Here is a 26,614-nt window from a genome sequence, read left to right as displayed (position 1 = left end):
TAACCGTGTGGTTGCCTAATGTTCCTGTTTGGTCAGATCACAAATGCAGTAGGAGTTTACCTGCTATAGAGGGGGAATGTAGCCAGAGACTTATTGCCTCTGCAGAGCTGAGTGAATTGTTGCATAAATTTATATCTGTGGCTTTGTAAAACAAGAGAGGAAATTTCTCGGGACACTTTGGTCTAGAAAAACATCACTGAAGGGGCTGGTGCTTTTGTGGGTATTCTGTAAATGTCGGAGAATCTATAGTGTTCTTATAACAGATAACCCTGTCCACTGACGCTTAATAAATGGTTCTGTAAAGCACCATCTTGGGAGGTATTGAGATGTTCATGAAAAGATGCAGCGTGCACTCCCCTGCCCCATCTGCCCACGATGCCCTTTCAACCAGGCACTGTTCTCAAGGCATGCTGTGGAATATGTGTTTACCCTTTCACAGAGAACTAAAGGAGAAGATTCAGCCAGAAATCTTGGAGCTGATCAAACAGCAACGCCTGAACCGCCTCGTGGAAGGGACCTGCTTTAGGAAACTCAACTGCCGGCGGAGGCAAGGTATGGTGTCTGGCGCCACTCCACACTTGACTGGGGTGAACAGTGGCCTGCTCCATGGGGAATCACAACGGCTTGGGTGTTGGTTTAAGGGTAGGCCACGCAGCGTTGTACTCAGGACAGGAATAGCAGTCCTGATTCCCCAGCGTACCCAGGGAAAATCAAAGTCCACAATTACCAGAAGACCCCTGGAACTGAAGAGCCATTCTGGGCCACTTAGTGCCACAAGTCTGCTAGTAGTGGTTCAACAACAGCTAACGTGTACTGAGAGCTTACCGTGTGCCAGGCTCTCATATTACTCATGTTAATGCATTTCATCCTCACACTAACCCTATGAAGTAGCTACTGTGGTTACCCCCAGTTTACAGATAAGGAAACTAGGGCACTGAGACATTGAGTAACTTGCCCAAAGTCACAGAAGAGCAAGGATTCATACTCCAGCAGCTCTTTGGCCCTTACATTTAATGACTTGCTATATTGTCAGGTGAGCTGTCACCCAGTGTTGGATTTGATCTTGGAGCATTCAGCATGGATGGTCCTTTTTCTCAAATCCCCATACTGATTCTCTTCCAGGTCAGAATTATTTTATTTGGAGATAGAAGTAACAGTGACCCAAGTAGGATAGAATCAGTTTTCATAATCTTGTAAGACAAATTTCTGAATTCTCTCTATAAATTGTAATCCCAAAATATCAAGTCAAAATGGGTGTCAATAGACTAGTTCCAATAGGTGGAAAGCATTTCCAGTTGTTTCTTAGCCAGGGAAGTGAAGTCCCTTGATTGCTTTCTTGCGTTCTTGATATGCTGCTCATTGCAAAGTCAAGGTACTCATATTATACTGTCCCAGAAACAAAGTCAGAAAATAAAACTGAAATATAAGGTTTAGAGAGAGGTGAAGAGATTGAGGAACAGCCAGGAACAAGCATAAGCATTAGCAACTGCACCAAGAACAAACATCAGTTATGGCGGGAGAAACTCTGCAGATATTTTTGAAACCTGAGGGATGCCCTGCTCAGACACAGAGCTCACCCGCTAATGACAAACATCATTTCGTGTGTATGCTGAGCCCATCACACCAGCCATTTACCTTCACAGCTTTGTTCTGAATATAGAGTAAATTCAAAGTATTTCAAATATTGCCATTAAAAATCGTATTAAGAAATTTGCAAAGGCAGAACTTCCTTGAGGAATGAAAATGCAGGTTGTTCCCAGTGGATGTGAAACCATGGCAGTGAGCTTCAAGCTGGGCCTCAGGAGAGGAGAATGGGCAGTATAATAAAGGGCTGAGTTACATCTGGGACAGAGAAAGGCTCATATTACGAACAGTGGAAGAGAACTCCTCTCTCCCATTCAGCCACTGAAGAATGAGTTCACTCCCTCCTTTCTCTTGCACTCCTTCCCTTGGACATCTTCATCAGAGTAAATGCTGTTCCAAGAAGACAGTGTGTCACAGTGGTGAGGACAAGAGCCTGGGAGCCAGATGAAGTGGGACAATCCTCCCTCTCCCCCTGTCCAACTGTGCGACCTTGGGTGGTTCCCCATCTGAAATGAGGATGATAGTGCCTGTCTCCTAAAGTTATTGTGAGGAAGAAAGGTGATCATGAATGTAGCTCTTAGAAAGCAACAACAAAGGGTAGCTACTATTATTCTGGAAGATCGTGTAGGAAAAGAGCAATGAGCTGGGAGTGAGTAGACGTGGCTCTAGGCTTCTCAACTGTGTGAGTAACCACCTGGCTGTCTTTAGGCAGGACACGTTATCTCTCAGGGCCACAGTTTCCCATCTATGAAGTGTGAGAATAGGACTAAATGGTCCGTTAGCTCAGTTAGCCAGATAGTCAATTGTATGCCCTGATCTCTTCATTGCCTTTGGAAAAAATCGATATTCAGAATATATTGCCTCCATAAGGTGATTTATGAAGTTTTTATTTACTTGACATTGGGCAAAGGGCACAGAAGTAGGGAGGGGGGGAGATGGCAAATAGACACATTCCACCAAATGCCTCCGCTGATGCCCTGCTAGAACCCTTCAGAACCTAATCCAAAGAACTCTATTTAACCTTCCAGGTTACTTCACCACAAAACTTCCCTTTCTAGGCTGAAATGGGTAGATTCTGCTAGAATAATCCTGTTTCTAGATGTGATAATTATAGTTTTTTGGCTAAAGAAGTGTTAGTCCCTTATGGGCAAATTTTCCAATTTTCTAAAACTGAATTACCTAGTGAAGAAAAAAATTAGCATCTAGATTAAAAATTTATTATTTAAGCTCCCTAGGGATCATGACCATCTGTGTTTAATATAAAATCATCTAAGTGCAGAAAGGAGGGCTTTTTGGTGTTTGGTAAATAGACTTAAAATCTGGTGACTAGCTCTGTGTGCTTAAAAATAGGGATTCAAAGCAGTTGTTGATAATGCCGTTGAGCCGATTTTGAGTCCTAGTGACCCTGTGTACAGCAGAGTGTAACTCTGCCTGGTCTTTTTGCACCATCCTGTCACCTTCCAGCGTTATATCAGACAATGCTCTGCTGCTATTCATGGGTTTTCATGGCCAATTCTTTTGGAAGTGTATGGCCAGGTCCTTCATCCTAGTCTGTCTTAGTCTGGAAGCTCCGCTGAAACCTGTCCACCATAGGTGACCCTGCTGGTATTTGAAATACCAGTGGCATAACTTTCAGCATCACAGCAACATGAAGCTGCCACAGTATGACAACCTACAGACAGGTGGTGTGGTTCCCTGACCAAGAAATGAACCCGGCCCATAGCGGTGAGAGCACCGAATCTTAACCACTAGACCACCAGGACTGGCTATTCAAAGCAGACTGCACTGAAATTGGTTTCCTATCACCCCATCAAAACATTCCATTTAGATTTACATAGGTTAATGAGGACATGACATAAAATCATTTTAATCCCTTCGAGAAAGCTGCACTTCCACATGAGATCTCAAACAGGAACAGCCGTGTGCCATCACAGGTTAAAGAGCAAACACACCCACAGAGGAGCCATGGCCACACTCTGTTTAAACTTGTCCAACAGTGAGTCAGACACAGATGAGTGGATTTAAGTATTAACTTTATAGAGTAAAATATGAAAGAGCTTCCCATCCCACAGAACTGGAAAGTGAAGGAGCAGACATAGAGTCCTTTACTGTGCCACGTTGGGCTAGAAGGCCCCTGAGTTGATACTTGCACATCATTCTACCTGCCTCATTTGCAACTCTGCTGCTTGGTTAGTCTGATGTAGATATTTACAAGTCTGGGTTTCTGGGAATTCTGACCATGTTAGAACTGGGAGGCAGTAAATCATGTTGGACACGTCAAGCTGCATTCAAGTTCCTACCTCCCCACCTGCTATCTGGGTAGCCTTAGGCAACCTAAGAATAGATCTCTCTGTGCTTCTATTTCCTCATCTATCAAATGGGGATTATGTCAGTTCCTACATCAAATAGTTGTAAGAGTTAAATAAAATCATGCATCTATAGCACTTAGTAGGGTGTTCGGCACATTGTCAACATTCATTAATGATATTTAGTATTAATTTCAGCTTGTAGTTCCTCAGAATATAGGTTTTTAAACACAGGCGGTAGAGTGGCAATGGATATCACATACCTGCTTCACTCCATTCCGCACCCACCGTAGAGAATGTAAGCTCTTGTTCACAGTCCTTCACAATGGGATTGCCTCACTTCCGTGTTCCCTGGGCTTCTAGGAGAGAGTTAAGATGAAATCCCAGGGCCATTATTTGCTTTATGAGAATTGGCAGGCTCAGAACTGCCCCCTATTTTCCTTATGTTTCAGAGATTAGAGTCTTTCAGAATCACTTGCATTGAATAGTCTTGATAAGAGCCCAGAGCTACACATGGGAGTGTCATTTCAAGAAGTGATAGCCTGGAACTTTTGCCTCGCATTGAAGACGTTGTCCATTTTGTTGACCAGCATCCCTTCTCTAAGCACTAGCATGCCAAACTTAATTTGGAACTCAATAGTGGGCCAAATGTGTCCCCCTAAGGAATTTGCATGCTTCCCAACTGCTGCCAAGGGCGATGTACCTTACCTTGCTCTTTTAGCTCACTCAGAAAACCTAGAGCCAAATGATATGTTCAAGAACAGTAACCGTACAAACTTTTTTGGGGAGCAGGTTGTTTCTTCCTCTTTCCATGATTGAAATTTTCTTTTAATATTTCATTAAACCTTATCATAACTCATTTGTACAAAAAGGCAGGTATAAATAAATGCATATTTTGAAAGGAAGAAAAGCCAGTACATTTTCAAGAAAAAGTCACTTTCCAGTAGATCAAAATAACAGCTAATCATTGTTCTCAAAAGCTGGAGGGACCAGTAGTGTGAACAAGAGAATTGCCTGGAAGAATAGGGAGATGCCAATATTTATTGAAAGCCTCCTCTGTGAAAGGTGCATGATGGACAGTTTATATATGTTTTACTCATATCATTATTAGCATTACTTAACAAATGACAAACAGGGATCCCTAAGGTTTTTATAATTTGGCCAAGACTCCATGGCTGATGTTCAGGGCCAGATATGTAACCCAGGTCTGTGTTACTCCAGGGCATTGATTAGGCCAAACCATGGGTTAAAAAGGATTTGGGGGCTCTGGAGTAATCTTCTGCTGTAAAAGGAGGCAGCAGTCTCCAGGGAGGCAGAATTCTGAATCAAAACACGAGTCTCTTATTCTGAAGGATGTCCAGTGAAGTGAGGAAGATTTGAAAGGAAGAATGACCTTTGTCTGCATCTATGGTTGTTGTCTTCCTTTACTGGACCAGCAGAGAAATCTTGTGTCTCATCACCCGGAAGATGACATCTCCCTTTAAAAACATTGCTGGAGTCCCTCATGTTTTGTGACTTGGAAAGGTTTGACCCTTGGCAGGGAGTGGACCTTCTCCTGAACACACTGAAGATTTTGAACATTTTAGGTTAACCTAGGAAAGATCTGAAATCCTAATGAAAGTTCCCTAAGAACTTATTTTAGTAAGGGCCACCTGTCTCCCAAACAAAGGACTCTCAGGGCCCCCTGGGCCAGCAGCCAGCTGCCAACTGTGGGCTTTGCACCCAAGACGACGATGTCTCCCTGAGGCCACGGCAGAGTCGATCAGCTCAGTTCTTGCTGTGCCCTGCGCCTCACTGAACTGACCAGCAGTTCACACTCAACAATGGTAGCTCTTGTTCAGCTTGCTCATCTCCCCTAAAAACATGCTGGCCAGCCCCAAACTTGTCTCCAGCCTGGACGATGAAGACAGACAATGAGCTGCATTGTTTGATGTAGCTACCTATGGCTATTTAAGTTCATTAAAATTAAATTTAAAATTTCTCTTCTTACTACTGGATAAAGCAGATACAAAATATTTCCATCATTGCAGAAAGTTCTATGGAGCATCACTGCAAGAATTACAGTGGTCAGAAGTTATTAGCTCCATAATGATCTATGTGACATTGGGAATAGCTTTAATCAGCACTGGAGACCTTCTTACTGGGCTTGTGAGTTTTGAAACCAGCTTTCCCTTTGATTCTTCACACACACACACACACACACACACACACGTACTGAGACAGACAAGAGTGAAGCACAAAATTGTCTTCATATTTTCAATTTTTGGGTTTGGGGAATGAAGAGATGGCTATTAACCTACAAACATTTGTAATTGACTGGAAGACCTTTATATTAACTCCTGTTTTCTCTTTCAATGCTAGTAAACAGTCTTTGATAATGTTCTCACTGTTTCCTGCTAATTGCTTTTAGTGACACAATCCACTCATTCATTGCCCAGAGGGATTGAGGAACTAGTAACATCATGCTGGGTTTTGAAAAGAAAATACACATTTTTCTTACCATAAAAGAAACTGCTCATCAAGCTGCTGCTAGTGGCTGACACGGAAACTGTCTCACCCAACATGTCAGTGTGCTGTGCTGGTGGAGCTGGCGGCTCTGCTCTCCTTTATAGCAGCTCTACCTTCAAAACACACACACAGAAGTCGTGATGCCTCTAACCTTCCCAGAGCTGACGACTCCAGGCTTCACCCTAAGCAAGATGCTGGCTGAGTATCCACCCATTTGCTTATGATCAAAACAACCTTCCCAAGCCTTTTCCAATATTTTATCATCTATCCAAGACTTCCTATTTGATAGGGAGGAGAGGAACACATCACTTACGTCCGTGATGCACAGATCTTTTTGCTCGCTACCATTTTAGTGGTAGACAGAGAAAGAGGAACTTATATAGGATAGCCAGAGGTAAGAGGAAAACCAGAGGAGGGTGGTTTCATAAAAGTCAAAAGAATTTAAGCAGCTGGAAGGAGGAAATTCTGTCAGCTATACACCAGCTATTGTTATGGCAGGGTTCCAGGTATCCTTTGGTGTTTCTTTTAAATAAACATCGACTGCAACTTTGCGAGGAAGATGGTTGTTTCGCCTCCTGGACCCCTGATAAATAGCCACTGTTCTCTAAATGTTTCTGAATGTAAGAATATGTTACACAAAAGACATACCCTATTCCTGTTTTTCCCTATAGAACAGGCAGAATTGCTGAGTCCCCGTTCCTACTTCCCAGACCTGGGGAACAAGTGTTTCCACCATCTTTCTCTCAGTTGCCATCAAGAACAGAGGGAGCTCCTTCTCCTTGAGCTTCTTGGCTTTGTCTCTCACATCTGCCTGTCATCCTAATGATTTTTTGCAACACCCAGTAGAGTGCTGTGTGCGCTGTAGGCACTCTGCGAGTATTTGTTGGGTAAATAAACTTACCCTGAAAGTATGTGCAGCAAAGTTTTTTTGAAGTCTTAGAAATAAATATAAGTTGAGCATTTTATTCCAAAATATATGTTTGTACTGCTTGAGTTTCTTAATGCTCCCCCAGATGTGTTGAGGATGATAGATGTTCTCTGATTGCACCGTATGGACCCTTGAGCTTCAGGTCACCACCACTAACCCCTAGAGCTTCCCCCCAGCTTGAGAAGCAAGGACTTCCTAGAAACAACAGGCTAAGACCTTACTGAAAATAGGACCAGTGTGTCCAAGCGCCACAGCTCACTGACTCCCTTCCCCGCTTTCTGTTAGCCTCAGTCACTCCCTTAGCCAAAAATCCCACCTCAGAGGTCGCAGGGGAAGGAAAGCTGTATCACAAACTTCGCCAGCTGGCGTTGTGGTCGTCACAGGCCGTTTAGACAGGGTGAAAGCTCCTTTTGGGGAGAAGAAGCCTCTACAGCCTGTCATGCCAGGCCCCCGAGGGCGCTGTTATGCTCACAGCCGGAGCATGGCCTGCTCCTTTGGAATTCACAGTTTCTATTGTGAATTACAAGTCAAATTCCCAAATTCTCCTCATGGAAAACTGATAATTACACGTTTGCCTAAGTAAAATGGCTGTGAATTATCCAGGGCATAACTTTATTTTCTCCCTCTGAAATGTTCTCCCAGAAAAATGACGTGTGTTAAGGGGATATATAGATATATACATACACATATATATATAAAACATAATTTTGAAAATTTAGCAATTCCAGATGTTTTCCTAGCCATCAAATAACTTATTCTTTCCTCTTAAATTTTTCTAGCAGAGTTCAATTCTTTTAAATATATGGATCGCCATATTCTGACTGCATTCAGGAATTCTCAATCCCTACTTATAGACGAGGAAGATAGGAATCACAGAGGTATTTTGCTTCTGTGGATCAAGTTGGGGCATTTTCTTTGTTCATTGTGTGGGTTTCACTTCCATTTCTGAAACTTTCTTTTCTATTAAAAGAATCGTTAAAACATGGTTTTGCAGTGGAAGAAATTTTAGATAGAAAAACGCTTTTCTTAAAATATTATGGAGGGCTTTTTAGTCAGAGTGGTTTCAAAACAAGTTGTATTTGTAGACAGTGGCTGTCATCAGAGAGCCCTGGCTCCTCCACACCGTCAGGGCTGATGACTCTCCTGGAGTCGTTGTCTTCCGTCAGTAATTGTTCACTAGGGCAAGTTGCTTACCTAGGGTCTGTGGCAGATAATGGGGAATACTAAGGTGTTTAACATGTGGGCACCAGTAATCAAAGAAGATGCTGGAGCAGCTAAGAGGATGGGGAGAGTCCCTTTGGCTACAGTAATCAAAGAGGGCTTCCTGGAGGAGGTACCATCTAAGCACAGCCTTGAGAGCTACACAAAGGTTGTTGTCACAGTTTAGGTTCCTCATCTATAAAAAGTGCTCTTTGCCTCCTTCTCCCTACCTCACAACCTTATGCAAAAATTTTAAATTGCATTTGAGGGCAGAGGAGGTCAAGTTGAGGGAGTTATTTACAAGAAGGATCCTAAGGTCTTTGTCATGCCTATTTAGACAACTAAACTCTAGGCATTAGAGAGGAGATGACTGTGAATATCTTCATTCTTTGGATAAAGCCTTGAATTATTTAAATTATTTCCTGACGAATTCCACCCCTTGTGTGTATCACTAGAATCCTAACAATTCATTCATTGATTAAGTTGTGTGTATTAGCCTCAAGGGTCGGGGGCTTGGTGTGCCGACCAAGATATAGCACACAACTGTCTCAACAGTCTTAAAATCTCAGAGAGGAAAGTGGAGAGCTGTTTTTGCTGCATCTCTCCCTACTTTTGTCAGGCCTAAGTGGATAAGGAATAATTCCCATCGTTGTTGTAGATACTGATAAAATAACCCTCTGGAAACCACCACTTCAGAAAACCTGTTGCCATTGTAAATGAAGGGAAAGCCCAATGGTTACCAAATGTATACGAGGCAGGACAGGTGCTAACTAAATATCAAAACCAAAAAGGGACTGACTGCCAAGGGCTCTAGAATTCATTCCTTCCTAAACACTTAAAATCAAATGAATTGCTTATTCCTCCAAGCAAGACTATTAGGAAAGAAGGATGTTGATATTTTTGGAAACCAGAATCACTTACCTTGTAAATTTGTGTTTTTTTTCCCCAGACAAGTTTTGGTATTGTCGGCTTTCACCAAACCACAAGGTCCTGCATTATGGAGACTTGGAAGAATGTCCTCAGGGAGAAGTGCCCCATGACTCCTTGCAGGACAAACGTAAGTGGCTCTCCTGTGTAGGAGCCCTGAGTTTTGGTTGTTTGTTTAGTTTCCTGGTCACAAAATATGATGCAGAAAAACTGTCAACCTAAATAAACCCACTGAACATGTCTCATTTTGTTGTAAGTGCTGGCCTGAGCATTCTCATCAAGCATTAAGACCTTGATAGATTTGGGGTTTGGGATGGAACAGGGGAGGGCATAAAAGGAATGCTTGCGTATCTTTCCGGAAAGATGTAAACCTGAGGTTCAAATCTCCACTTTTACATTACTTATCCAGGTGCCGTTTCAAAGAGCGAAAGCAATATAAACCTGATTCTGTCAATTGTCTTGTTCTGATGACCCAAAATAAGTCCATACAAATCATTTGCTTGATCCCTACACATTTATTCATTATAGGTTAGTGTATCCCATAATTATAATGCAGAGCTAATGGCAGATCCAAGCATGACTAACTTACTTCAGAGAAGTAACTCAGACACTTAGAAAATTTATGATCAATTACATTCTATTGTTTGCTAAATATTCCCTGAAATATGTGTTATTCGTATTTATTTGCTATTTCTGTACGATGTCTGTTTTAATGTGTGTATTTTGAAGAGTCAGTAATATCGTAGATTATTTTAGCCCAAACCAGGTTCCAGATTTTTTAGATAGTATTAAGTGTACAAATTAAACAAAGTATTATAGAAACATTAAAATACACAAGAGTGGTGAATTAATTTGGAAGATAAATGAAATGAAGTAAGCCTCGACTCAGAAAATATCCCAGGTGGAGAAATCAAAGAATGAGAAAACAAATAAAGACACTTTTAAATAACCTTTAAAAGTCACATTGACCTTGCAGTAAATCATATAAGCGTATCCCAGACAGAATCCTTATCCCCAACTCCTAGCACCTTCCCTCTTGTCACCCCGGGGCCCATGGAAGTCAAATCTGGACTGCCTTCCTTGCAGCTCATGGCCATAGAAGGCGAAAATAAACCCTGAGTGGGAAATTCTGACACATTCAGACTCTATGCTGACATATCAGGCAGACAGCCCAGAACATTCTCTCTGCCTCCAGCTTAAAAATGGGATGTGGTCTTTGTAGTGTCATTTAGTTCAGAAAGCAATCTCGTTTCCTTTCATAAGATGCACTGCCTCCCCAGCCCACGTTATCGACACCGTTAATGGGAAGAGAAAGAAATCTGAAACCCCCTGCTGCAGTCTGGGGCAATGTCTACACATCCCTGCTGTGGGTGCGTCCCGGTACACTGGTCCTCTGCCTGTAATGAGGCTCTCCCTTCAGGTCTCAGAAAGCCTTCCACATTCCACCATCAACATAGCTAGACCAGTGGGTCTCAGAGTATGGTCCTCAGACCATTAGTAGCAGCATCACCTGGGAACTTACCAGAAATGCAGATTCTCAGGCCCCACCTCCAGACCTGCCAAGTCAGAAGCTCTGGGGGTAGGGGCCGCAATCTGTCTTCACAGACTCTCCAGGCAGTTCTGATGCACAAAGTGAGGACTGCTGCCTAGATATTGCCCTGTACTCCTCCCAGTGAGTCCCCAAATTTGGCTTTCACCAATAAGTATAAATTTAACAAAACAACAAATTGAGTTGATAGTGGGTTGCCAACTTTTAATTTTGGCAAACAAGGCTGTTAAGAAATAAAATCTAACTAAAATTTAACATCACAATCCTTTCATTAAAAAACCAAAGGACTCCATCATAAAAAGCAGTAAGAAAGACCTAATCTTGGAATAAAGGACAGTCCCTTCTATAAATTAAATTAGCTTTGTGAAAAACTCAGACCAGTGTTTTCCTTTTCCTCTATTTGCTAACTGGTGAAAACTCCCTCGTGAGCTAGGAACTGTCCAGAGGCCAGCAATCTGGAAGCACTGTTCTACAGTGGTGAAGTGAAGAGTGAGAGGGTACTGTTGGTCAGAGCAGCCAGAAGCTCTATCTGAAGTCTCCCACAGCCTCGTTCTTAATCTCACCGAGAAACAGGGGAAGTGGTCCGGGCAGAAAAAGAAAACGTAGCATGATTCATTCCTTCCCCAGTGAATCAGCTCTCCCGCTCGCTGGATGTATTATTTATCCCCATATTTATAGGGATATAATCTGATTCTTAATCCACAGATAGACACTTGATTGGCACTGATTGCAGGTTTTAGATGCTGCACTCTCATTCTAGCTGGTCCTGTTGCTTAGAAATCGGTAGCCCTTCTCCTAGAGAAGGTCACAGGGTGGACAGCACCTGAGCCTTGGGTAGGGGCAGTTCCTGGGCTTGCCTGAAAGCTGATGCCCCCCCAAGGCCTGCACCCCCAAGGGTCCAGGGTGAAAGTAACAAGCTAGAAAACCAGGAGAGCTGATGCCAAGGAAAGCCAGCTTGCCAGGGTGGTTTCAGAAGATGAAGGCCAGAGCTGCAAATCTCCGAGCAGCTTTTGGTGGTGGCCACGGAGTGACACTGGTTCTGGGAAAGGGTTGCTGCAGTCCCTTCTGACAATGGCTCCAAAACTCTTGTCTGCCCGTTTCCCCTGCAGCCTTTGAAATCCAATAATTCAGAGTTTCAAAGAGCTGCTCCATAAGCAGTTTATCCATTGCAAGATAAATCAAGAATCCATACTTATGCAGGTGTGTGCATGTGGGTGGGTGTGTGTGTGTTGGTGAGATTATATCTCTGTGCACACGTGTGCCAGGGAGGGGTGTATTCTTGTAATGAAGTAAAACGAAGCTATTATGTGCCTGAGATGAGAAGGCCCCAGCCTAGGAAACTAAAGTTTGCTGCTACAAGCCTGCAGGCCTGCCACCTGGTTTGCATTTAATTGCAATTTTGCATTCTGCCTGGAGCAAAATAGCCCATCCTCTTGGAGCCCTTCAAAGTCAGAAACCTCATTCCCCTAGAAAAATGAGACGTTCCTTTAATTAATTTCAAGTGCCATTGCTCTTGCCATATACGATTGCCCTCTCTTGGGACCAAGGGGAAAATTGTCTTCCTCCCCTTGAGTTAATCAGTGCTGAATATTGAGATATTGATGAATCAAATAGTGTAATTGAATCCTCTTGATGCAGAGAGTGCGAGTGAAGATTGAGGGCCTCTCCTTAGCTGTCTTCGTCCCTAAAGGTTTAGGAAATCTCTCCTCTCGTATTCTTTTTGTTTGACAGGAAGTATGGCCCTTGAAAATTCACATCTCCTTACATCCCCTCTCGCCCCACATCCCTCCCACCTGGTTTACAGGCTCTCATCACCGCCACTAAACACTAGACTCGATTGCTTTCCAGCCGTAGCCAGGGACCCAAAGTGCCTCCCTTTGAAAGAATGTAGGCCAGCTCTCCTCACTCCCACATCAAAGGGTCCAGGGAAGAGAAGGCTCACCCCCTCACACAGGCGATTAAGCCTATTACAGTAGATGAGAGGAGCAGCTGAGACAGCAAAACAAAGCAGGCGTTTTGGGTCATTGAAGCACGATGAATAATTCAGGTCCCTCAATCTACAGAGGGAATTAACTTTGATTATTGATAGGGACAATCATTGCAAATAACATTTATTGAGTGCTAAATATATGCCAGGCGCTGTGCTAAGAGCTTTGCATAAATTATCCTCTCGAGAACCTGAAGAGGTAGATATCATTGCCCTTGTTTTACAGGTAAGGAAACTGAGGTACAGAACATTTGAGTAACTTGTTCAAGGTCACATGGCTAGTAAATAGTAGAGTGAAGATCTGAATGCAACTATCCAACTCTGTGGCCCTGATTTTTACCCACTACTCTGTGCAGCCTAGATTAAAAGCCAACAGTGATCTTGGCTCCAGCATTAGGAGTTAATTCTCGGGGCAACCCTATAAGGTATATGATATATTATAGTTCCACATTGCAGGCGAGGAAGCCTAGGCTCCAAGAACGTAAGCCGAAAGTGGTCCAGCCAGTAGATGGATCTAGACTTCGCTCTGTGATACCAAAGGCACAGCCCTACCCACCACTCTGTGCTGCCAAGTTAGAGACCAGATTCCTCACTGAACTATACTGGGATCGGCCTGTCCCTCCTCTGTATCTCCACCCACAGGAACTTGTACATGGAGCTGTGTATACAACAAGTGCTCATGGCTTACTAGCTACTTCCCAGGGTGATTTCTGCCTCAGCTTGGCTCCCAGTGGTGAAAGCTAAAACTATTTTCATCACGGTGGCCACATTTACTTTTTCAATGGTATTTTTGTTTTAAATCACAAAGTTCCTTCCACAAGTATTAGCAATCGAAGAGTTTCCTGAACATATCTGAAGTGATGACCACAGCTGGGGCTGTGTTCAGCATGATTTGGGGTACTGATACCTTCCAAACATAGGGAGAAATCATGACCAAGCAAGGGAGCACAGAGTGAAAGGAAAAGCAGTAGTCCCAGCTCTGTCCCCCACTAGCCATGTGACATTGCATAATTTATTTCCTCTCTTTAGGCCTCAGTCTCCCCATCTGTAAAATGGGAGTGTTGAATTTAGCTTGTCTCAATCCAGCTCAAACTGAAAAAAGCACTGAAAGAAATGAGGCCAAGTCCCAAGGAGTTCAAGTGGGGGTAGGGCACCAGTAGTGACCCTCCTGGTTCTCATATCTCTGGGCCCCACTTCTTTATGCTGCCCCCACACAAAACAGCCTGATGAAAATACTAGCCTGGCTTTGAAGTAATCAAGAGTCCTCTGCTGCCTTCTTAGAGGTAGATTCAAGGGACCTGAGGCTGGTTTTGCCCGTAGGAATAGAGAGGACGGCATTTTAGCCCTTCTGATGCCTACTTGTCCAGTGCATCTAGAGACAAAATATGCAAAGAACAACCTTTAAAAGCCACACTGTATTTTTAGAATTTTGTGTTTTCCTTTTAACCATAATCCTGTGAGTAATATAACAGCTTATCTCCTTGACAGGGGACAATGCATGTAAAAAACATAAAATATATACTGCCACAAGCATGGTGGAAAAGTGCCTTTTCTCCCCTGAAGCTTTCTCATTAGAGGTTTTGAAGACTGCTCCCACGATGGATTTTTGTGTTATTCTTGTCCCGTTCCACGTGATGGGTTTTCAAAGCCAAGGGATAACTTACTATTTATAAGTTGTAGACACTCTCTAGTTTGTTGAGCATGTTATATATTATACAACAAAAGACTTTCTACAAGGTACTTGTGACTCAAACTCCATCTGAAGCTTGAGGAGATTTTTTTGAGTTGATATGTAAATTATATCACAAATTCACTTCAATGGTAGACTTTCCATTGAAAAATAAACCCAACTTCCCAAAGTGCCCAAATATCACCTCCTGGGGTAGTGATTAGGCAGCCAGATCAGCCACTGAGGGGAACAGGGCTGACTGTTGGTTATGAAAATGGATTTGAGGAGAGCTGAAGTCAGTGGTTGTGGTCAAAGATAGGTTGAGGAATCATGATGATCAATTACAGGAAGATGCCAATCCAAAGGGGCCAAGCAGAGGCAGGAAAGGCTTCCAAGGTAAAGGGTTATGCCACTCAGGGTAGGCTGCAGTACTACATTATGCTGCAGGAACACACAATGCCAAAATCTCAGTAGCCTAAGACAACAAGAGTTTATTTCTTGCTCACATTACATAACTGACGTGGGTTGTCAAAGGACTACTCCGCAAAGTCACTCAGGGACACAGGCCTGTGTCTGCTTTGCCATCCTATAGCTGCGCCATCTGGTCAGGACATGTGGCCTGTTCAGTTTCTGCAACTGGGGAAGAGAGGTTGGCGGACATGGACTTTTCACTGCCTTAACCAAAACAAGAGACATGCCACTGCCTCTCACATTTCAGTGGCCAGAACTCATCATATGGCCCCACCTAGTTGCTAGGAAGTGTAGTCTTCCGTACGCCCAAAGGAGAGGAAAGCCAGATATTAGTGGGTACAAATAATGTCTACCAAAGGGTTCTAGAGTCAGGACTGCAAGATGGAGAAGCAGACATGGTGGGACAGAGAGCAAGGGATGCCTACAGAGATTTTGAGAAGAGTTCATCACAGCCCACTCTTCCCTGGGGTTAGAGTGAGCTCTAGAGGTGTCAACAGATTTGGACAAAGTTCTTGGCAGTTTTAGGGTACCTGGAAAATGTTACCTTTTAAAGGGCCTTCCTCTTGTATCATCTTGACATTCTATATGTTTCATAATTTTACTTGATCTAAATATCACCCCCACAACCCAATTCCCCGATAAAAATGTGTGAACTTTAATTATGAAATCTCTCATTATCTTCATCATTAAGGGAGTTGGAGTAATTGATTACTGGAAGCTTCTACAGATCCTAAGTGGGCCCCTAGATTCACAGTCCCTTGTGAGACTGAAAAATTAGGGATTGGAGAGGGACAGATGACTTCACAGTTTTTTAAATTAAGATTCCAAACCATCCTACTGCCTTCTCTCTCTCAGATGATCTTAACCAAAGTTTTAGATGCAGAAACCTTTCCATGTCTTTTATGTTCCTGCAAGTCCTGAATAAGACATGAGATAGCATCATTTTATCTAACTGCATTATTCTCAGGATCGCCAAGATAAATACCAGCTACCATTTTCCTTTCAGAAAGGAGTGGTCCCTTTATTTGAGTTTAGTTTTGTTGTCTGTAAAATAGGGGTAATAAAACCTGTCTCACAGAACTGTTGTGAGAATTAATGAGATGGTAGAGAGCGAGAATTTGGAGAGTGACAGTTCAGGACTGTGTAGACGCAGATAAATATTTTGCAATAGGGCTGCTTTCCTTTGTTGTCCAAAACTGAGAAACTAAATCAAGGTGGATTCTGTAGCAAGAGATGCTAATATATGTGAAGCACTTAGCATTGTTCCTGGCACATAGATGTCCTCCATAATATCAGAATTAGTATACCCCTATTACTATTATTATTACTGCTGATTCTAATACCATCACTTTCAACATGATTGATGGGATTTTTTTTTAGATATTTGTTTTGAAGAACCAAATTCTGCTTATGATCATAGATTTTTCTCCCCAGGGATACTTTTTAGCAGAATATAAAAATATGTTTTAGTTTCTAGTCCAGGACACTGCCTGACTTCTCTTCTTCTTTTCACTTCTTTTCTTTTCTCTTTTTGCAGTACTTTCTGAGAATGGCAACTGTGCCAGTAGACTCGATGCTTAGTCCGGCTTCTTTAATGACAGCTAAGCTTTCACATGGTGTAGTTACTTTCATTTCCTTTTATGAATTGCAGTGCCAGTGGCAGATATCAAAGCTGTGGTGACGGGAAAGGACTGCCCTCATATGAAAGAAAAAGGTGCCCTTAAACAAAACAAGGTATGGTTTCCAAGTTATTGCAAATAGTTGTGTCTGCACCATGCAGTCAGCAACTGCGGTGGGCCCAGATCGTTTTAGTTGCAATGCTTGTGTATGTGTGTGTGCGCGTGCAGTTGCACATCTCTTACTCAGCTCTCCTTCTTCCTTTCCTGATTCCTTTCACATCTCTTAGCCTTATTCTTTCTCTCCCTGATCACTTGTCTAATCCCCATCATCTCTTCCATTCCCTCACTTCCTGTCTACTTCCAGCCCTAGGAATTGCCCTCTCACTGTTGTCACCCATCCTCTCCTTCTCTGCTCATCCTCATCCATTCTCTGGGCCTCTCCTAATCTCCCATGTATATTCATTTTCTTCTTTCCCTGACTTCCACCCCAGTCTCTTTCATTGTCTCCTGATGTTATCACCCCCTTAGTATCCTCTCTGCGGTCTCAGTGAAGCCTGGGAAAGGCAGAGATGAGATGACTCAAAAAAATCTCAGAAAACTTTTAAGGGCCTGCTATCCTTCAGCATCATGGAAAGTATGGTAAAATAGCCCAAACCCAGCTTAAAGGAGAAAATTTCCCCAAAGGTGTATGTTGCTTAAATCCTCTTCACATTGCACTAGTTTTCACCCTCTCCTCCTAGTTTGCCAACTGCTGTTTGCCGTGACAGCCCACGTTCCATAACAGAAGGTGTGGGAGGAGACATTTTCTGAAAAGATGGAAGAATTTCCTTTGCCACGAGTTTGGAGGTATTTGCCCTTGGAGAGGCCATAAGGGAGCCAACTCTTTGTTTATACCTCTTGGCATCTTCTGATACATAGTACCTATGTGTGAACAAAGTTATCCAGATTCATCTGGGACCTCCAGCCACCTTGGTATCAAAAATATCACAATGATCAATAGTTTGCTTCTTTACTGTTCAGTGTCAGTATCGAAGAGGAGTACCAACATTATATATATCCTACTTACAATCAAAGTTAAAGTGAATAATCCCTGATCTGTAATTTCAAACATTATAAGACAAAGAGGAATTCATGTCTTCATAGAATGACCCTATCTATGATTAAGGAAAAACAAAACTACTACAAAAGTACTGTTTAGGAAGACAGAGGGGAGCAGATACTGCCAAGGAGGCTGATAGCAAGACCTTTACTTCTTAAGTTACATAAGTGTAACTTACCTCAAGTCCATGTGAACTCTTTCTTTGTCAAGCTTGCCACAACACTATCATATACTGCACTTAATTAACAAGTATAGTGATACAAGGACATGCCTAAGAGTTTGTGGGTCATCTGTTATACAGCATTTCTCTCTTCTCCATCATGTGGGGAAATAGGGATTCTATAGCTCATCAGATTCCAGAGGAGCATTCTTAACTCTAGCGGCAAGTCCCCAGCCTTCATGGCTTGCCTCCTGTGGGGCTGCCTTCCTTCAACACTGCCTAATATGCAGAGCGCCATCTCAGGAGCACTGGCTCTGCTCAGCTCCAGCTGAGGTTATGTAACTCTTGGAGCTGAGCAGGAAATGATGTGGGCAAATTGGCAGCAACAAGAGTCTATAACCCAGAGGAGGGGAGGAGGGATGTAGGTGGCAGCAAAGCAGCCTGCCAGGACCCAAGCACTCTAAGTAGGGACAGAGAGAATTATGTAAAACAGGTGTGGTGGGACTTACAGTTTCAGCTCCAACAGGTAAAGAGCTTGGGAGTTGTCACTCCTATTCTTACAGTAAGAAAATCAATAATTTTCTTGGGCCTACCAGAGAACTGATATTGGAGGGCAGACCACCACCCTGGAATCTGGAGAGTCATGTGCATCCAGAGAGCCACAGCCAGATCCGCTCACCCGGAGCAGAATCCACTGGAGCCATAAACTGGAGGATCGCTTAAATGGCAATTCTGATGAATTTCTCTAGGCTGAGTGTGGGCTAGTGTGACAGTGAGAAACTCTTGGGGGTTGCAGTCTTGGGGGGGGCATACTTTCATGGGCTTTACCTCCAGTAACCCTAGCAGATTCTCATAGTGAAGACCTGAGAAAGACATACCCACCCCCCACCACCACCATTAGCTCTGGGAGGGGAAAGGGAAAAGTAATCATGAAATATGCCAGAGCCTTCTCCATAACAAAGTCCTGTTCTCTACACTGTTTTCCCAGCTAAGGGAAGGGAATTTCTCCCATTTCATCCCATTTTAGCCTTCCTGTCTCAACTGTGGGTTTGGAGGGGGAGAAGACATAGTCAACAGCAGTTAGAGCCTCAAGGAAATTGATAGGAAATTCTGTAGCATGGGGAAAGGGAAGAAGGCAGGGGGAAAAAAGCTCTATCACTGGAGAAACACTTAGGAAGGTGAAAGCCACAAGATATAGGACCCCTAAAAGGTAGAGGTTTAATTGGAAAATTATAGAATGCTATCCATCACCCATATCCTACCACCAAACCAACAGGACTCCAAAATAATAACAGTGGATTATAGCTGAAATATCTGCAAGATGCAAACTTTCTCTGAGGGGTAGTGCTTAGAGAAGCCCAAAGTCAAGAGAAGAGACAAAAACAGGGACATTAGAGGAATTTGAGGCCTCTGGCGCTTATAGCTACAGCAAACATTAAACATATCTCAATTCCTTGCCAGATTAACATAAATCATCACTTTAAAGGTCTGTGTATCTCACTTCCTATTGCCTGATACAACATGTCTAGATTTCAACAAAAAATTACAGACCTGCCAGAAAGTGAGAAAAAACAGCCTGAAGAAACAAAACAATCATCAGAACCGGACTCAAATATGACACAGATGTTGGAATTATCAGACAGAGAATTTAAAATAACTATGATTAAAAGCATTATAGACACTAATGGAAAAAGTAGACAACATGAAAGAACAGATGGGTAATGTAAGCAGAGAGATGGAAACTCCAGAAATGAATCAAAAGAAAAGGATGTAAATAAAAAACACTGTAACAGAAGTAAAGAATGCTTTTAATTGGCTCATCAGTAGACTTGACATGGCTGAGGAAAAGATTAATGAGCTTGAAGATGAGTCAATAGAAACTTTAAACTGAAATGCAAAGAGTGAAAAATATGAAAAAAACAGAACATCAAAGAACTGAGAGAAAATTGCAAAAGGAAAAGCATACATATCATTGGAATACCAGAAGAAAGAGAATGGAGCAGAAGAAATATTGAAGCTTTAATGGCCAAGAACCTTCCAAAATTAATGACAGACATCAAACCAGAGATCCAGGAAGCTTAGAGGACACCAAGCAGGATAAATACCCAAAAAATCACACCCAGGCATATTGTATTCCAACTGTAGAAAACCAAAGACGAAGAAAAAAAATCTTGAAAGCCAGAGCGGGAAGAACACCATAGCTATAGAAGAACAAAGATCAAAATTAAAGTGGATCTCTCGTCAGAAATTATGCAAGCAAGAAGAAAGTAGAGTGAAATGTTTAGTGTTGAAGGAAAAAACCCACCAACCTAGAATTCTATATCTAATGAAATTATCTTTCAAAAGAAGGAGAAATAAAGACTTTCTCAGAAAAACAAAAACTGAGAAAATTCATTGCCAGCAGACCTGCTCTGCAATAAATGTTAAAAGAGGTTCTTCAGCCAGAAGGAAAATTATATAGGTCGGAAACTTTGATCTCCGTAAGAATAGAAGAGCATCAGAGAAAGAATAAATGAAGATAAAATAAAAATATTTATTTTTGCTATTATTAATCCATCTAAAAGATAACTCTTAGTTTAAAGTAATATAATAACAATGTGTTGAATGCTTATAGTGTATGGATAAGTAAAATAAATGCCAGCAAAGTCACAAGGGACAGGAGGGAGAAATTGGAATACTCAAAATAGAAGACAAAAAAAAAAAAAGAGAAAAAAGAAACAAACAAATGCAACAAAAAGAAAAGAGATACAAACATGGCAGATATTATTCTAATGATATCAGTAGTCATTTTAAATGTCAGTGGTCTAAATACACCAATTAAAAGACAGATTGTCAGAGGGGATAAAAAAAACAAGACCCAACTGTATGTTTTCTACAAGAAACCCCCTTTAAATATAAAGACAAAGATTGGTTAAAGTAATGGGATGGACAAAGATATCAAAATACATGAGGCAAAACTAATAGAACTGAAAGGAGAAATTCACAAATCTATTATTATACTGGAGACTTCAACAACTCTCTGTCAGTAATTGATAGATCAAGCGGGCCGAAAATCAATAAGGATATTGATGACCTGAATAGCACCATCAATCAACTTGATCAAATTAACACTAATAGAAAATCCAACTGACAACAGCAGAATGCACGTTCTTCTCAAGCTCACAGGAAACATTCACCAACATAGACTACATTCTGGGCCATAAAATGCATCTTAACAAGTTTAAAAGAACAGCAATCATACAGAGTATGTTCTCAGATCACAATGAAATTAAACTAAAAATCAGTAACAGAAAGATAGCTGGAAAATCCCCCTAAATATTTGGAAATTTAAGAACACACTTCTAATTACCCATAGTTCAAAGAAGAAGTCTCAAGAGAAATTTAAAAATATTTTAAACTAAACAGAATGAAAATATAACTTATCAAAACATGCAAGACGGGGCAAAAGCAATGCTTAGAAGGAAATTTGTAGAATTAAATGCACATATTAGAAAAGAAGAAAGATCTAAAGTTAATAAAGTTTCTACCTTAGAAAACTAGAGAAAGAAGAGCAATTTATGCCTAAAGGAAGCAGAAGAAAAGAAATAATAAATATTAGAGTAGAATTCAATGAAATTGAAAACAGGAAAACAGTACAGAAAAGCAACAAAATTAAAACTTCATTCTTGGAAAAGATGAATAAAACTGGTAACCTTCTAGCCTGACTAACCAAGAAAAAGTGAGAGAAGACACAAGTTACCAATATCAAAACAGGTGTGGAGATGATGATCTCATTTGACCATATGATATGTGTGGGTGAATTTGGGCTTCCTGTATCAGACTCCTCTCCCCTTAGAGAAGATCAGCAAAACAAACTAAGTGACATTTTCCAACTTTATTTTTAAGTATCATGGCAATCATAGGAAATTGGATGGATAGTTGGATGGATGGGTGGATGGGTGGATCGATGGATGGATGGTTGGATGGGTGGATGGATGGGTGGATGGATGGATGGATGGATGGATGGATGGATGAATGGATGGATGGATGGATGGATGAGTGGAGCACATTGCTATAAACACACAGATAAGACTGCAAGAGGAGGCTACTTCCTAAGATTCACTGGCCCAGATGTTCCAGCCACCCCCAGGCTCTTCCAGGCTGCCTTAAGGGCTGAGAGACGCAGTTGCCAGCCTGGCTCTTTCATTTGCATACACGTGAAAATTGTTTGTCTTGCAATGCTAATAGTTCATACACCTGGTTCATCAGACAAAATATCAAGACAGAAAGGAAACCCACAGTTCTAAGAATTTACGTCCTCAACCGTCCACACCCACACCCCTTCTCCCAATATTCCAGAGGCCTGCTTCTCCCTACCTCTGGGACTTCTGGGTAGGAAAGGGGAGACCTGCAGCTTAAAAGGAGAGTTAACCAAAATGTATCCAGGAGCTCTGTCAGTGCATGGTAGTGGGCAGCAACTGAGGTCTGTTGCTGGCTCTTCAGATGGTTTTTCCAGCTAGAGAGTAGGTTCTGACAATTTGTGCCACAGGACTTTCAGTTAGCTTAATGGCTGAGCAAGGCAAACTGAGACATTAGCATCCATAAGGGAGACACTTTATTAATAGAAAAATATTGGTAACTGACGGTACTTCTCATTCATTCAACATTTGATATGCCGGGCACTGTCTAAGGGCTTGGGAATAGAAAAAGGAAAGGAACTGCTCCTTCTCCTTGAGGCAGAGGCATTTATTCATTGAGTCATTCATTCAATCAGCATCAGAGCACCTGAGTTCTGATGAGCTCTGGACATGGAGTGGTGAATAGGGCAGACCTGGCCCTGTCCTCCTGGAGCTTAGAGTCTAGTGTGTTTAACAGAGGTTGGTGCAACAGGAGAACTTCCGTGGAGGCAACAACTACTGGCTTCTTCACAGAGTGATTAGGAAATTTATGAGACTTGAGAAGAATTGTCATGGGTGAATGGAAATTCAATTGGAAGAATTTGATTTTTAAGGATTCTAAATTTAAACTCCGTAATTTATAAAATAAAGTTGATTTGTTGCTGTATCTTTGAAAATGGGCATTCCTGGTGCTTATCCCACTGAATTTCGGGCTCAACACATAATCACCAGAGGGAAGATCTCACCAGATCTCACTGATTCAGGTAGGAATACATTTGACATAAGAGAAGCTTCCATCTCACCATGTCCCAGAATCCAGCGTTTATTTTTCCAGTGTGATTCATGAACCTGAAATAAGAAGCAGAATACTAGAAGCTGATGTTCTAGCATCAGCTTGAAAACCCTTGTCTTAACCAAAAGGCCTTTTATTCGGATTTACTTCATTCGTCATTCATTCAGTAACTGTATTGAGTATCTTCTTTATACCAGGCCTGTGCCAGGTGGTAGGAATCCAAAGATTAATATGACCTGACCCCTGTCCTTGGGTGTCTAGGAGATAGAAGTCTTATGTATCAACATGCAATTACAATCCAATGTTGTCTATGCCCCAGTAAATTTAAACACAGGGAGCGCCTGGGAGACTTGAGAAAGGCTCATGGAGGAAATGATATCAGAGCCGGATTTTGAAAAGGAATTGATCAGGTGGAGAAGTGAGGGGAAGACGTTCTAGGAGGAGGAAAGAATGTGTGAAAAGACAGAGGGGTCTTTCAACATATGAAAGAGCATCCTCTGAGAAACACTGAATTCAGAGGATAGGATTGATGGGGACAGAGAGAAGAAAATGAGTCGGAGAACAATTGACTGATAATGCTAAGATAGATTGGGGCCAGAAAGTTATACCTGCCTGAAGAAGGTAATATCCTCTATTATTATGTACTATATGAATGAGTGATTTTTGCCTTCTAAAATAGGCAAACTCATAGATGTGTAGATGAGCAGCAATGCATTATAGCTATGAAATCTACTACTGTTTCTATGGCCACATTTAGCACATACACATGCCAAGTTATTTCTTGTGTCTTTAATCAAAATGCTTCACCCTCATGATGACCTAGACAGATGGTGGAGAACCAACATAGTTAAAGTGAATGCTAGGAAAAATGGCCAAATGAGGCAAGTCACCCCAAAACAATATAAGGAATTGCAGCCAGTGCTGTATACTGAAAATATGTTGTATAAAACTCTACTTTTATATTCAATCAATACATTATTTGACCCACGGATGATGTCAGGCCCCAAACCAAGGCGCCATTCATTCCTAGAGTTTCTCTGAGCATCCCGTGACCCAGCGTGCCTTGTCACTAGTCTCAGGGCCAGAGGATTGAGTACAGGGTCAGAGGCCCCAGGGCATGGAAGGATGTTCAGTTCTTCCTGCCTCCTCTATCACCAGAAGTTATCCATCCTGGGCCTTCCTTTATGTGGTGACGTGGGAGATGTGAATTAGCGGAACAGAGGATGGAGATAAGCTGCTCCTGGACATAATTTTTCACTGAATTAAATCCAGAGAGAATAAAAGACCTTCGGTAGTGAGTAGTGAAGCCCCAGAGCATCAGCTGTCTAAGTGAGTGTTGTGGTGCATGACAAGAGGGCCCTGAGGGGGACACTGCCAGAGATCTGTGACCGCTCACTCCACCACCTCCTGGCACCACTCTCCCTCACAGACAGTTTGGACAGGTGGCAGCTTCTGGAGTGTTAGCCCGAGAGGTGCCATCTCTCCCAGCTCTGCAGCCTCCCTGCTCTGAGTGCTGAACAGCTGACCTCCACCAATGACTCAATGACAACCAGCCAGAGATGTCAATAAAACTCATTATACATGATATCAGCCTTTCACGCAGGTGTGCAGTTCAGAGATTTAATTCCTCCTACCCCTCCCAGGCAGCTTTGGTGAAATTAAAGTGGAGATTGACATTCTCACGAATTTTCCATTTCCTGCGGTGTTTTATCAGGAATCTAGGTCATGACAGCTTCACTCATTCCCATCTTCACTGATATATGCCTTAGAAGGCAAAGCCCAAAGTCTTCAGGCCCTCTCTTTTTCTTCCTTCTCCGTGCCCCTGCAGAGGAGAAAGTCCTGCAGGACAACCGCACTCACACTCTGATCTCAACTGACTTCAGCACCTAGTCAAGAGGCTGCGTCTGGGCTCTGATGATGTTCACGCCAGCTGTCGTTGGCAAGGAGATGATTAACCATGTGACTGCCCTAAGCAAAGCAGCAGGTGTCGAGCGTCAGCGGGGAAATCCATTTGTGAATTTCACCTTTTCCTGTTGCCCTGTGAAGGTCACCTAGTGCTCCTGTAATATACTGACTCGTTGTTCAAAAGCAAAGCCCATGCTGTCCTTTCTCTCTCCAGTCTCTAAGTATGAGTCAGAGAGTCTTCCAATGAATGACACTAATATTAGGAAATCATCATTTATATCAATGTTCATAATCTAAGAACAACAATTTTTATAAATTTATGAGACTAGAGCTTAACATTTTATTGAAAAAAATGTTTTAAGTTTTTTGAAAGAAGAAAATAATCCCCTATGATCTGAGCACCTTAACATAGTTATTTTCATTTCACATGTTTGCTTCCAGCGTCTGTCCACAAGAAGACATTGCTCATAATGGTGATCAGTATGTAAATAATGTTCATTTCTCCTGCTTTTTTTCACTGAATTTCAGATCTTAATAATTATCATATTGAATGGCTGGCTGAGTATAATTCTCTGAGTTGCTAATTTGTGATTTCTTTAATGATTTACCCAAAGAAAGGAGGACATTTACTTTCTCATATTATATTCTTACAGATAATAATGTATATTGCTTTTGCTTGCTTTTGAGTTTTTTTAGGACTAACCCAGGAATGGGATCCCTGGTTCTTGATATAGATTGCCTTACTGGTTTTTTTAAAAGAATGACACCAAATTATGGTACCACTGGTAGGGCCCATGGCCATTTTCATTAAAAGAACAAAGAGAGAGACCAAACTTAATGGAAAAATTGTTTTTGTTTGTTTGTTTTAGTGAGCTCTTTTTAATGTTATCAGTCTTCACTGGGCAGGCCTGAACGGAGGCTTAAGCAAGAAAAAATGAAAAAGGAGGAGAGGGCTAGTTTTGCAGAATAGCTCCCATCCCATGACTTGGCATTCTTTTCTTCACTTGTTTCTATTTCTGACAGGGTGAGGAGGCCGTGAGAGTGTAAGATTCTGGTAGATCTGGACTCAGAACAAGAGCTGCTCCCTCTTAATGAGGGGACAGCTGGAGGCAAGCGAGACACAGAGGAACTCCATGAGAGCCACGAATAGCCTGATGGTTGACTGTGTCAGGAGAGGCATCCAGCTAACATTGGGCCTTCGGAGTTCACTTTGGAAGAATTCTTTAACCCATCTGAAATTCTAAAATCTGGAGGCATTGACCTCATCTTTCTGCCTTCCCTCTTCTTTCTCGGGCATTCTTACTGTGAGTTACTGGCCAAAGGCAAATCCTCTGACAAATGTTAAGGCAGAGAATGATGTGGTGAGATCTGTCCACCTAAGAAAGAATGTCTTGTGCATGGGCAGTTACTGAGAGTGCAACAGGGGGAAGAAGGGCGGTCATCAGTGGTGCCTAATAAAGACACCAAGAAGGAAAGTAGGCTAGCACGTGTGTGTTATAACAATGCAGAGCACTGATGTGGATACCCTTGGCC

At 42.1% G+C, this 26,614-nt stretch overlaps 1 protein-coding gene across 3 annotated transcripts in view; it reads left to right on the top strand.

Moving 5' to 3' along the window:
* ELMO1 (engulfment and cell motility 1) overlaps positions 1-26,614 on the top strand; it is a 536,712-nt gene that overhangs the window by 501,768 nt on the left and 8,330 nt on the right. For all 3 annotated transcript variants that reach the window (XM_004418819.3, XM_087429603.1, XM_087429606.1), the window contains 3 exons: positions 440-552; positions 9,476-9,583; positions 16,781-16,863. In XM_004418819.3, coding sequence (XP_004418876.1) covers positions 440-552; positions 9,476-9,583; positions 16,781-16,863 — 304 coding nt within the window. The remainder of the gene's footprint in view (positions 1-439; positions 553-9,475; positions 9,584-16,780; positions 16,864-26,614) is intronic.

The sequence above is a fragment of the Ceratotherium simum genome, chromosome 1 (genome assembly GCF_057802395.1).
Source record: "Ceratotherium simum simum isolate JZ-2026a chromosome 1, ASM5780239v1, whole genome shotgun sequence".
NCBI lineage: Eukaryota > Metazoa > Chordata > Mammalia > Perissodactyla > Rhinocerotidae > Ceratotherium > Ceratotherium simum.
This window is presented reverse-complemented; position numbering and strand designations above follow the sequence as displayed.